Source organism: Sorghum bicolor, chromosome 2 (genome assembly GCF_000003195.3).
Source record: "Sorghum bicolor cultivar BTx623 chromosome 2, Sorghum_bicolor_NCBIv3, whole genome shotgun sequence".
NCBI lineage: Eukaryota > Viridiplantae > Streptophyta > Magnoliopsida > Poales > Poaceae > Sorghum > Sorghum bicolor.
The window spans coordinates 31198562-31212752 of record NC_012871.2 but is presented as its reverse complement, the minus strand read 5'-3'; the positions used below and the strand labels follow the sequence as shown (position 1 = coordinate 31212752).

Below are 14191 nucleotides of genomic sequence, written 5' to 3'. Positions count from 1 at the left end.
AAGCTTCCTCCGTCGATTCGTCCATAGGCTCGACCTCCCAAGAGGTCGAGAGATCGCTTATCGCCGTCCGCAGCCGGCGGTTCAGAGCGACCTCCCCCTCGAGCTGACCCTTGGCGGAGCGAGCCTCGACTTGGGCGGCCAGCAGCTCGTCCTTAAGCCCTGCAAAGACCAACACGAGGAAATTAGCTAACGACCAACACACCTCGAAATGAAAACTCAATAGTAGAAACATACCGCGGATGCTCTCCTCCAGAGCCGTGTTCTCGCCAACCAAGTTGGTGTTGGCCCTCTCGACCTCCCTGTTGGAGCGCGCCAGCTTGGTGTTGGCGACACGAAGATCTTTGATCACCTTGCCGGCTGGCGCAATGGCCCCATCTTTTTCCAGCAGTGCCCTCTTCAGACGATCAACGTCGTCAGAAAAGCTGCGGGATCGAGCCCGCTCCACCTCGAGATCTTCGAGGGCCTTCCTCTTTGCCTCCTCAGCGGCGCTCCTGGCAATCTCGCTGTTCACACACTCCACCTTCATCCTTTGAAAGGTTTCCCGGGCAGAGGCGAGTTCAGTCTGGAGGAGGCCCTTCTCCTTACCTAGGTCAGCAGCCGCGCTCTTGTAGGTCAGGGCCTCATCCCGGGCTTTGGACGCAGCTTCCTCGACCGTCATAGCCCGCTCCCTCAGCAGCGCAGCCTCTTCCACCGCCTTCCTCGAGGCCTCTCGAGCCTCGACCAGGGCAGCCTCCCTCTCCTTCTCCTTCTCAAGTGCCAAGAGCTCCTTATAGGCCTTGAGGAGTTTCTCCTGCGACTCTAGGAGTTTGTCCTTGAGGATGGGGAGCTGCTCCCAGCCGCCTCTCGTGGCATGGATGAAGCTCGACTTGATGTGGGAAGTTTCTTTCAGGTCCTGCGAGCCGGTGATCGAGCAGTTAGGACACAAAACCTATTGTTCTATAAGGATTAAGGACTGAAAACACTTACCAAGTATGCCGGTGCGAGCCCTTTGTTAACCATGTCAGACAGGAGCCCCACCGTGTGCTTCATCCACAGGCGAAGCTCCTCAACGTGCTCCCACTTCTCGGCCTCCTTCCGGTCGTCCAAAAAGATATTGGGTTCGGATGGATCGGTGGAAGCCTGGATGCGGATCCGGTCGGGACACCAGTTCTCCATCTCCTAGTCGGTGCGCGCCTTGACACCTCAGATGAGCTCCTCGACAGTTTCGAGAGACCCCCCGTGGCGCAGGAACTCGTCGACGAGAGAGGGGAACCGCCCGTCATCATCCACCGTCTTCCACGTCCCAGTCTCGCTACCGCCACCGCCTTCCGACATCCCGATCTCGTCTTCCTTGGAGGGGACGCGCTCCTCCCACGATCGACGCCCCCGGAGGAACCCCGGAGCATTTCCGTCCATACCGTGGATCGTCCTCCTGATCTCAGAATCGGGGTCGGCGGGAGTACGCATCATGCAGGCGAGCGCCACCACGCCGTCCGCCCGCCCCGACTCCGCTGGGATCGTGGCAGGCGCCCCCGGACGGAGCCACGCCGGGGTTGGAGGACCGAAAACTGGCAGTCCCTCCTCCTGGTTCCCGGGCTCCTGCGGCGCCGGTGGTACCGGTTGGGGCAGACTGTGAGGAGGAGGCTCGAGCAGTTCCTCCAACTGCTGGGCCCTCTGCTGCTACTCCTGGGGCTCCCGCGGCTCCTAGCGACGGTCCTGCTCCAACAGCTCCTCGAGCTGGGGATCTGCTGACGGCTGCCCCACTTCTCCTTCCTTCAGGTGCAGCTGTTGTTCCTCCTGCGGCTGTTGCCGTGTCTTCTGCTCGCGCTCTCTTTCTTCTTTCCTCCTCTGCTCTTCGATAGAGTGGACCCCGATGGGCCAAGGCGTCCGCTTCGCGATGGGAAAGGCCTCGACCTCCTCGTCCATAGGGCAGGCGTCCCTCGAGGACCCGTCGCCGCCTGACCCGTCACTTATAGTGATAGGATCGGCCTCAACCCCCGATCGGGGAGGCTCGGGGGCTCCCTCCTGCCCTTGAGGGTGATTCGCATCGACCCGCTTTGGCGACGACGGGGCAGACTCACCCGCTAGGGGACGAGGCGGGGCGCTCTCAGCACCGGTCGGCGGACGAGGGTCGGAGGAGCCTGAAGTACACACATAAGCAAAGGTCAGTCGTCACTAGAGTGACATAACTCCCATAGCAATGGGAATAAGCCACTAACCCGAATCTCTGGAGGCCGCGCCCGCTTTAAGCCTTTTCTCCATTGAAGGTTGGGCCTGCTCAAGCGTCCGCTTCAACCTGAGGAAAGAGAAATGGACATAAGGGAGACTGTTATACAAGAAAACACAAAGAAACAGGAGAATGAAAGTCACAGCGTCGAAGAACTTACCCCACAGGGAGAACAGCTCTCCTGCCGGTGCCTCGACCGGCAGGCCTCGAGCTGCCCCATGTCAAGGCTCCGGACCCCTCACGGGCAGGCGCAGGCCTTGGTCCAGTATCTCCCACCTGGCGAGCACCGGTGCTAGCGCTCCTACGGCCAGTTTCTCCCTTCTCGGAGGCTGCGGCGCGGCCACGGGTCAACAGCCCCGTCGCCTGGGGCTTAGCCCGGCCACCCGCCTTGGGTGCAGGGGGAGGTTGGGGTGCGGGACGGCCCGACTTGGCGCAGGCACGGGAGGGGTGTCAGCGCGGGGGCGGTGAGATCCACCCGGCCCCTCCTTGGGCGCTCCCGTCTGCGGGGCGTCGACGTCGCCTCGAGGCTGAGCCTCGAGGATCCGGTCGAGGCGAGACGCCATCCCCTCGGAGTCGTCGCTGTCATCATCACCGTCTCCGCCGTCGTCCTCACTGGGGGATTCTTCCTCAGGCTCTCCCCTTTGCCTGGACTTGGCTCGACGCGGCTCTAACGATTGGCGATCGAGATTCTTCTTCTTCTTCTCTTTCTTTTCTGAGTCCTTTGCGGACTTCTGCTTTTCCGCGGATTGCCGCCGCTTGTCACGGTCGACCCCGTCCTCCTTTACTGGAGGCCTTGAGGACTGAACGTCGATCGGTCCCTGCGAGAGCGAAAGACAGTCTTAAAGAGGGATCAAAGGAAACCCATGATCGAAACCATGTACAGTAAGAGAACTTACCAGATTGACTGACCCCTCATCAGGCCTCATGGGGAAGCCATTGACGTGCTCTGCCTAGAAGTCACCGGCGACGGCCGCCCGGACCCGGGCCGCAACCTCGTCATCTGCCGGAGCCTCGTTGGACATCCAGCACGCCTCGAGGTCCCGAGATGAGACACCAGGACCCATCTCGTCCATCCTTAGCGGCCGAGGCATCAACGGAAGAACCCTCCGATGATGGACGGCCGAGAGGATGAGAGCGGCGATCAGGCCTTCCACGCGCAACTTCTTCAAGGCATCAAGGAGGGGGTCGAGCCGCGACTGATGAACTTGGACGACGCCGTATGTCTAGTTCTCCAGGCGCTCCGTGATCAGGCGACCGTTGTAGGCAGGGAGGAGATCGTCGTCATTCCTCAGGTAGAACCACTGGGAGTCCCATCCAGCGTGTCATTCAATGCCCAACCCTTCCACAGAAAGACATCCAAGGTCAGCGCTTGGGCTAGCAAGGCGTTGCATGGCAACCGACCCTCGACCAGACACGTTTCCTTCCTGTGGAAGGGTTGGGCATTGAATGACAACACCACAGCCGCTCCAACGTATCCACCGTCGTGACGTACAGGCGTGCAACAGACAAACCAGCCCAAGACGGCGTACAGAGCAGAATACAGGGGCACGCGTAATCATCATCAAGCTACCAGGACAGGACGGCTCGAGGCCACGCCGGTACGGAGGCCTCGAGTAGGTCAGCGCGCCATGCCCCTATCGACCTCTACACCAACGCCTACACATGTACCCTAGGCGCCTCCTTGGAACTATAAAAGGGGAGGCCTAGGAGCGATCAGGGGACACAACACTCACACGTAGTAGAGCTTCCATACTCCACCTCCCTCCATACCACACTTGTATTCACCCCTGTACAAGTACTTAGGTGAAAAATAATACAAACTTCCCCCCCGCTGGATGTAGGGCCTTCTCTTGCCCGAACCAGGATAAATCTTTGTGTCTTTTTGCATCACCATCTGGAAACGGGAGCACGCATACAAATTCACTCATTGGTGTGACCCCCCGTGGGGAAAACACCGACAGTTGGCGCGCCAGGTAGGGGTCCTCCGTGTTTTTCACCGATTTCCCATTCTTTTCCAGATGGCCACTCCCACTTTGCCGATTCCGCGCTCCACGATGATTTGGTTTGGGAGTCTCGAGTTCATGTCTACTGGCTCTGGCTATGGCATGATCTTGCTCTCGATCAAAGGACTGGGAGGAGCCCGCGTCGCACCAGTACGATCGAGGGCCCCGAGACGTCCTCGCCATCACGCCTCCCCACCCAAGAAGAGGCGTGGACACCACCGCCGTAGCCTTTCTGCCTCGTCACGACCAATAGTTCGTGCCAGGCAGGAGGAGACACGGGAGCCGATAGCACCGCACGCCGGAACTGTGGGCATGACGGCTCAGCGCCGCGAGGATCACGCGACAACAGGAGGTGACGCGCCCCGCGCGCTCTCCCCCACCGCCAGGCTACTTCCACATGGGCTGTTCGCCCCAGGAAGAGCATTGTCGTTCGGCTTGGACAATACCGCGGCGTCGCTCGCCAGGACAATATGTCCAAACGCCCAAACGTACGTGGAAAGACCAATGGTCCTCCCGCGCGCCCCTGGAGCACAGCGACCGACGTCTGAGCTGCCGGATTTCTCACAGGTGCGAGGCCTCCGCCGCCTAGGCCCTGGCTGATACACGATTACCTCTCTCAGGCAGCGGCTGCTGGAGGAAGGACGCAGATGCTTCTACGCTGCCAAACCGGACTCCGGCTCAGAATCTGACAGCTATGACCCTACAAGGGAGTGCTTCCATGTCGACGGGGCGGTGGAGACCACCGACGAGACATAGGACGCTATTGCAGGTGGTCGAGCCCCTGCAGCAAGGGAAGACCCCAGGACGCCTGGGAACGACGGACAGGTCGACCCACCTCCACAGGAAGACAAAGCCGCACAACTTGCGCAGCTATGAGAGCTCAAGACAAAACTTGACGAAGATCGTGAGCGCCTCGTCCTGCTCGAACAGATCCTTGAGCAGGACCTGCCTTACCCGCCTGGCGAAAGTGTCCGCAGAAGGGCTCGAGAGGTGTATCGAAAGATCGTCGAGGACGGGGAGCCAGAACAACCTGTCAACCGCTTCCCTCGAGCGGGCCAGAATGTTGTGGCAGCAACGATGCTGTTGCGCAACATGCCCGAGCCCTCGAACTCCCAAGCACGGCGCATCCGAGATGAGGTGCAGACTCTGCTCCAGGTGGCGGTGGTTCCGAAAGTAGAGAGCTCGGCCTCCCGACGTCGAGGGGCAGCTATTGAAAAGCGCGACGAGCCAGCCCAAAACGAAATGGAGGTGTCGGTCCATCAGCAGCCACCCCCTCGAGGGAAAAAGACCACACTCGTCCTCCCCGTTGACAACCAACGTCAACACGACGCACGACGTGACACCGACGAAAATCGACGCCGTCGGTATGGGGACGCAGAGGAGCGCGGTTACAGCGCCCATCGCGGCGGGAGGTATGACAGCGATGAGGACCGGATGGCACCAGAGCTGCCAGGCCCGCGGGTGTTCAGCAGGGCAATCCGTAGCACGCCGCTGCCCAGCCCGTTCCGACCCCCGACCAGCATTGCAAAGTACAACGGCGAGACCAAGCCAGAGCTGTGGCTGGCAGATTTCAGGCTGGCCTGTCAGCTTGGGGGCGCTCGAGGGGACGATCGAGCCATCATCAGACAGCTGCCACTCTTCCTCTCCGACACCGCCCGCAGGTGGCTCGAGGAGCTTCCGACCAACTAGATTTACGATTGGGCCGATTTGGTCAAGGTATTCGAAGGCAACTTCAAAGCAACCTACATACGACCCGGCAACTCGTGGGACCTCAGCAAATGCAAGCAGAAGTCGGGAGAAACCCTCCGAGAGTATGCTCGATGCTTCTCGAAGCAGCGCACCGAGCTGCCACATATCCTCGACCATGACGTCATCCTGGCCTTTGTCTCTGGTACCACCAGTCGTGACTTGGTGCGGGAATTGGGACGGAATCGCCCTCAGACCGTCGACGAGCTGATGGACGTAGTGGCAAACTATGCGGCAAGGGAAGAAGCGGTCGGCGCCTTCTTCAGCTGTGAAGGAAGGAAAGGCAAGCCGCCCACCGATGACGACGAGGGTCCCAGTTGAGGACCCAAGAAGAACAAAAAGAAGAAGAAAACACGGCCGTTCCAACGGGAAGATTTCGACGACGATCTCGTTGCCGCCATGGAACGCAAAAGGCCTCGAGGCCCTCCGGAAGGAGGCATCTTCGATAAAATGCTAGAGGAGCCATGCCCTTACCATAAGGGGGGAGCCAACCACAACCTCAAGGACTGTCGTATGCTAAAAAAGCATTTCGACGGTCTGAGGTTTAAGAAGGACGCACGCGACGACCCAAAGAAGGAGAAGGGCGGCGACAAGGAGGACAACAAAGACGACAACGGTTTCCCAGCCGTCCACGACTACTATATGATCTATGGCGGGCCCTCGACACAGTTGACAGTGAGGCAGTGCAAGAGGGAACGCCGTGAGGTCTTCGCGGCAAGAATGGCGGTGCCCTAGTACCTCAGCTGGTCGAGCACCCCCATCACCTTCGATCGAGAGGACCACCCCGACAAGGTAGTTGCCCCTAGCGTCTACCCGCTCGTCATTGACCCCATCATCATCAACACCCGGCTCTCAAAGCTGCTGATGGATGGCGGCAGCAGCCTCAACATCATCTACCTCGAGACCCTCGACCTCCTAGGCATCAATAGCGCGCGGCTCCAGCCAAGCGCCGGTGGCTTCCATGGTGTCGTACCAAGGAAGAAGGCGTTGCCAGTGGGTCGAGTCGACCTACCGGTCTGCTTTGGCACGGCGGCCAACTTCAGAAAGGAGACCCTCACATTTGAAGTGGTGGGGTTTCGGGGCACGTACCACGCCATCATTGGACGCCCAGGTTACGCCAAATTCATGGCTATCCCCAACTACACCTACCTGAAGCTGAAGATGCCCGGTCCCAAGGGCGTCATCACCGTTAGCTCCTCTTTCGAGCACGCGTACGAATGCATCGAGTATGGGGAGGCGGTCGAGAGTTCCACCGAGCTCGTCTCAAAGCTCGAGGCCCTAGCCGCTGAGGCTCCAGAGCCCAAGCGCCACGCGGGCAGCTTCGAGCCGGCGGAAGGAACCAAGAACATCCCGCTCGACCCCAACAACTCTGACGGCAAGGCGCTGACGATCAGCGCTGACCTCGACCCCAAATAGGAAGCTGTGCTCATCGACTTTCTTCGTGCAAACGCCGACATGTTTGCATGGAGTCCCTCGGACATGCCGGGCATACCGAGGGAAGTCGCCGAGCACTCCTTGGAAATTCGAGCCGGTTCCAAGCCAGTGAAGCAACGGTTGCGCCGATTCGATGAGGAGAAGCGCAAGATCATTGGCGAGGATGTTGACGGTCCTTAATGCTCACATTTAACCATCAACTAATCATGGAAAAGGATCCAAATGCAACCAACACCTAGACTTAGGGTTTTATCTGACAGAATTCCACGAGTTTTGGTGTTTGTCTATTTCTGCAGGGGGTTATCAGGAAATACGGAAGAAAGGCCCACACGTCGGGTTTACATAGAGATATTAACGTGCCGCGCAATTTTCTAGCATCTAGAAGACTCCAGAAGCCACGGGAGCGAACAGGAGACGTAACGGAGCCGGGCACTGGGCGCCCGCCCTCCCTTACTGGGCGCCCGCCCTCCCCCCTGGACCAATCAGGGTGAAGTTCGGGGATCATGCTCCACCGACCTAATACTTCAAGGAAAACCACACGATCAATGTCGGTTTGATCCGATGGCCCAGATTCACTTGAAGGGACTACAAACCAGACCCCCCTGGCCCCTGGAGATCATACCTCTTCTACAGAATCAAAGCTAGGGTTTCATTTCTTCATCCAAGTAGAGAGGATCCCTCTAGTTCTTCTAGTTCTACCTCTAGTTCATCTAGATCTAGTTCTAGTTCATCTAGTTCTAGTTCTAGTTCCTCTAGTTCTAGTTCTAGTTAGTTCTAGTTGTAATCTAGAAAATAGGGAGAGAGAAGAGGAGAGCGGAGGAGGAGCCGGATCTGTCGGATCTTCCTCAACATTATACTTTTGCAGCATCTGGTTTGTTCTTCATCGTTCTCCAGGTTCTTCAATTCATAACTCCTGAGTTCTCTAATTACTTTTATTTACATTCAAGTTATTTATTGGATTCCCGCTTGCATCAAGTGCTCTAGTCTTTATAACGCTAGAGTAGTAATTAATAGATTAGACGTGGTGTTTAGTCTTGCGATTACCTGGAATTGCACCCAATCCTGCGGATTGTTGTGGTAGCCTTAGGGTAGTGACAGCCCTAACGGTCGACGTATTCCACCACGTTCGGATCGGTGTTTGTAGAACCGTAGTCAGACCTTCCTAGCCCCCTTCTCATCTCTTTCTGTGGTTAGTGCTCTGATGTCCCGATATAGATAATCTTGAAGTAATTCTTGATTCTTAGATCAACTAGAGAACTCTCAGGAAACTTCCTCTCTTCCACCAAAAAATAATTATATAGTTATCCTTGGGCGATCTTGAATCTTAATTAGTACACTCACGTTCCCTGTGGAAAATCGATACTCTGGAATACTCCCGGGTGAAAGCTACATCGGTATCCGTGCGCTTGCGGATTTTTCTGTTTGCGTTTAAAATACCCAACAAGCTTTCTGGCGCCGTTGCCGGGGAACGGTAGCTGTGCTAGTTTCGAACCAAGTCGTTCGTGTATCCTTTTTCTTTTCCTTTTTTACCACACTCACCTTATCATTTTCACCATACCACATGGATTTCACTCTAAGCATTAATGAGCATGGAATTTATTTCATAGCCACTTCATTTACTCCATGCTCATATGCAACATCTTTACAATCCATTGGTCTCTCCAACATCACCACATTCGAGATCTCCAACCCCCACTTCCTTGCTATTTATAAAAACTTTAAAAGGGCGGTTGTCGATGCATATGTCTATAATAAATTTTGCAGATCTCGTTAAGTTGATCTTGATATAGGTCAGCGTTGGAGGAGAAACCACTTCGCTGACATAAATTGATGGTTTCCCAAGGACAAGCTTAGTGTCCTAAAACAAGCACTGATCAGATCATAACATGAGCTTTTAATTATTTGCAACATTACCTTGTGTGTTGAGCATATAAGTATAATTGTAAAAATATTCCTTCGGGTATTCTTGTCACTAACCTTTCCAGGATTGGAGCAAGAAGATCGGATGAATGACAAGCACAAGGTATGTACAACCAATCATCATACAACATTGAATTAAATTCATCCAAACTTGAATTTTGCAAAATTCAAGCTTGGGGGAGTACTTTACATAAAAACATCCTTTGCCATGTTGCTATGTTGGTTGTCCCTACCTTTGAGACATGCTCAATTTGTTAAATACTAATCACACTACTTCATCTCCACTTGAGTAGATCTCTATAAATGCTCTCATAGTACCTTTATTTGCTTAAGTATATGTCTAGGTTGGAGTAGTTTCATTTATCTCTTAATTAAGCATGGTGCTTAGTTTAGGAATGATGATCTTATTTCGAAAGGATTTTAAATTAAGCATGATGCTTAGGTTAAAATTTCCTCCTAAATCAAATTAGACATGGTGTCTAGGTTGATCTTTGAGCCGATAGTATGCTATAGTAGATATTGGATATTTTGTTGGACTAACCCCTACAGGAAAACTTTCAATATCGACCTGGGAAGTCCTGAGATAAACTCACATTGGAGACAAAGAGAGAGACACATGAAGTTTAACAATTTGCACGAGGAAGGCATAGCTCACAAGAGATGATCCATGGAGGGTGCCACAAACACGATGCACAACCGCTAAGAGAGGAAAGCTTCCACAAGGTGATACTGTACCATCACTCTTCAAGTAAGGTAACATCTTAAGGTACTTGACTATCACTTCTAAAAGCTTCTCCTTATTTCTGGCATTCACATGAGTAAAAGAGACAAACATGTAAGATTTACAACTCTAGATTAACCAACCCAATCGATTCAATATGTTTAGTCCTTCCACCTTTGTGATCCCACACTCCTAATCATATGAGCTAAAATGTTGCACACTCAATCTTTGGAAGATATATATAAAAAAAAAATAAGTATAGATAGATTATCTTTCCATTAGGTTGAGTGATGTGATCTGACAAATATTTTAAACGCTACACTCATGATCTTATTATCCATCAACTGTGTCTTGCTCACTATGCTTAAGGATAGAGGAGCAAATACACTTTTGGTTCTATTGGTGTTTTCCACCAACAGGGCCCATGCACTTGATCTCTGCCTTGTCTCTATGAGCAGGTACACTTTGAGCAAAATATGAAGGACTTTTGTAACTCCCAGACTCCACCAAGTGAAGAACCTAGATCTACGAGCACAAACACACTAGAGATACTGGACACTCAGGCAATCACTGCCCTGAGATGCTTGAGGACGTAACTACTGGAGTAACCCCGTTGTGGAAGTAATTACTGACCTTCTGCCGGTCAAGAGAGACAACCCAGGACGCCCCGTTATCCCGATCTCCATCGGCATGGTGGACTTCCTAGAAGCACTCTGCGACTTTGGCTCCAGCGTCAACATTATGCTCAGGGTACTCTATGAAAATTTCTTTACACATCCTTTATTAGAAACAACCATGTGTTTGCAGCTTGCAGATCAGACACTAAGTTTCCCAAAGGGGATATTGAAGAACCTCTGCGTCCGAGTTGGTACCTTATACGCTCCAGCAGACTTCGTGGTAATAGAGACTGGTACTGATGAGAGGGCACCCATCATCCTAGGGAGGCCATTCCTGAACACCTCAGGAGTTGTCATCTACGCTAGTGCTGCCAAGATCAGTTTCTACATCAAGGGGAAGAAGAAGACGTTTACCTTCAAGAACAAGACTACACAAATCTCAGAGCAATCCCGACATGAACCAAGGAAGAGGACCAACAGGAGGAACAAGAACAAGCAAATGTGTACCGAGTCAGCTAAGATGGTCACTACAGCTCAAGGAGGTCAAGATCGTCGACTTAAGTCACCATTCCTGACCAAAAAGGACGACCCAAGCATACCAACCATCCAGTGCTCCATTAATAGATACAACTTTCAGAAGACACTCTACGACACTGGATCTGACGTCAACATAATGGCCGCAGTCACTTATCAGCTCCTGCACGGAACCATGCCCCTAAAACCGACATACATTCAGCTCCAGATGATTTTAAGGTTATTGACATGGGAGAAGACAAGTACGATACACCCATCATCCTTGGAAGACCGTTCCTCAGCACTGTTAAAGCAATCATCTACATTGGAACCGGAGAAGTCCACATGCACTTTCCCTCTGAGAAGGTACGCTGCTATTTTACTGACCTTAACTATATAGTTAAAGACTCTAAGCAGGTCAGGACAAGAAGAAGACGACGCAACCGCAACCAGAGAAGGCAAATCATCAAGGACGGATAGGCGGACTACGAAGGAGAAGTGGTAATGTCTAAAGACATACAGCTTGAACAGAACAGTCTTGAGGAGACCGTAGCACCGAGTTAGGTGTGGAAAGAGAAGATAGTTATACATGAAGAGCAGACGCTGCTGGAACCACCGACTACGCCATCCAGCGAATCCCAGGACGACTGAGAAAATGGAGAGTCCCGTTCGGAGGACTTAAAAACACCGAATGCCTTGCCAAGAGGTAAACTTGGTAGTTATCTTTTTCCTTTCAATTATTTTAAAATAGTTTGCTTAGTTAATCAGGTTCACATCATATTGAAAAGAAAATAAAAATGTTAAAAATAGTAAGCCCCATGTGAGTATGCTCATGGCATAAAACCCATAAGTACATTCACTGTGGTGGCGTAAAAATAAATATATATATTCCTGTCCTATAAAAATGAAAATATAAAAATAAATTTATGATCCTACTAAAGAGAGTAACATTTATTGAGGAGGCTCAACATGATAAAGGCTAGATATTTATGCTAACACTTAACTAGTTCCACAAAGCTTTGTTGTCTATTTGAGCTCCACAGAATTAAAGGATCAAAGAAGACTAGTAGACGGAGGACATCCTAATCAATGTCAGGGTGCTGCCGACATTCAAATACACCTCCGCCACCTGCTACATCAAAAGGAATTACGTCAAAATCCAGCTTGGGGGAGAGCACCTCCATTTATCCAGCTAAGTGTTTCTACTCACATTTATACTTTACTTAAATAATAAAAAGATGCATAATCATAAAAACCCAAATAAAGATTTTGTGCTTATATATGTCTTTGCTTAGCTTGCTAAATAAATAAATAAATATAGTTTGCTATGAACCCTCATGATAAGCTCTCACATGGAAATGATGAATTGTTGGTCTGCCATGACTAGTTCTCAAAATTGAAATCTCTCTCAAGTTTAGGCATCACTGTTATGAATTAAGGTTTGCTCTAAACCTGAACTTGTGGGGAGAGTACTTGATCTAAAGTCTAAGTTGTTAACGGATATGATATGGGAAGGTTGAGCTGCTATTTATCTGTTCCTAGAGATGCTAGAATTCTGGAGAATTTTATCTTTGAAAATCTTTAAAATGTTGCATGATGAGTTCCCGTATGATGAGAGTTTAAATTCCTACCACAGCCATATATACATGCTTGTTAGACTATGAGCCACACATTTACTTTTTACTACTTATGAGCATTGAGTGTGGTCAAGCTGTGTAGACCCTTAGGAGCTTGTCATGTGGTTAAATCAAGATTCACTTGCACGTTCACTCATACATGCTACTTCTACTTTGGAAGTACGCATCCACATATATCCATCCATTTTCATCTCCAGAACCACCCAAAAATATTCTACTCCTAATCCGGGAGAGAATAGCCAAAAATATTTCTATTTTTCCCCTGTGAAATAAATGCTCAAGTTATCTTGTTACTACCACTTGCTATATTATCTCATTAGATGAGTGCTCTAAAAAAAAGAAAAAAAAGAGAGAGAAAAAAAAGATACGAGGAAATAAAAAGGGGCAAGTGCCCGGAACCTCGAAAGAAAAAAAAAGTGAGACGAGAGGTAAAAATGGACAAGTGTCCGACAGTAGAATTAGGGGTACAAGATACCCACCTGAGAGAAGAAAAAGAAAATATAGAGCATCTCATTCTCCTCAAAAAGTTTCAAAAGAGCAAGGAAGGTATGTATCCCCTCAAAAGAGCAAAAGTAGAATTAGACTTTCACCATTGTTATCACCATCATCACCATACACCATTCATTCGCCACACATGCACATCTTGATTTGACTTATTGACTTGTTCTTCTGGATCCATGGTTTGACTATGCAATAAATGTCTTATAAGTATGTATTAGCTGTCTCCCACCTATGAGCTCCAGATATCAAAACCTTATTAGAGTAGGGTGAGAGAGAAGGCAATGCCACTATGCCTTATACCACAAATACCACATACTTTGAGAGAAGGCATATACCATCACTGCCTTGGTAAGGATCCAGAAATACCACAAAAGAGAGACTAGAGAGAGTCATACAAGGAATCTCTGAGTTTTATTTGAAAATCTGCAAAAACTCCAGAGCTATAGCTGATCAAGAATAAGAGACATGGTGCTTGACTAGACCGTTCTATCTTTTAACTGCTCAAGACAGAAGTAACGGTTACAAGTCCCATGGTGAAAGGTAAATTGAGTAAGTTTAAATTTTAACAGTTTACCCTAACCCAGAGATGAGATATTGTTTGAACCCATGTGTATTTTTAAGGCATAAAACCACTGCAGAAACTCTTGAGTTCATCTTTGCTAAGGGACGAGCAAAGGTTAAGCTTGGGGGAGCTTGTTGACGGTCCTTAATGCTCACATTTAACCATCAACTAATCATGGAAAAGGATCCAAATGCAACCAACACCTAGACTTAGGGTTTTATCTGACAGAATTCCACGAGTTTTGGTGTTTGTCTATTTCTGCAGGGGGTTATCAGGAAATACGGAAGAAAGGCCCACACGTCGGGTTTACATAGAGATATTAACGTGCCGC

At 50.9% G+C, this 14191-nt stretch overlaps 1 protein-coding gene across 1 annotated transcript in view; it reads right to left on the bottom strand.

Annotated features, from left to right (window-relative positions):
* LOC110432666 (neurofilament medium polypeptide-like) overlaps positions 1684-14191 on the bottom strand; it is a 36395-nt gene continuing 23887 nt past the window's right edge. The window contains exons 3-5 of the mRNA XM_021453446.1: positions 2936-3024; positions 2199-2275; positions 1684-2120 (exon numbers count right to left, since the gene is read on the bottom strand). Coding sequence (XP_021309121.1) covers positions 1684-2120; positions 2199-2275; positions 2936-3024 — 603 coding nt within the window. The remainder of the gene's footprint in view (positions 2121-2198; positions 2276-2935; positions 3025-14191) is intronic.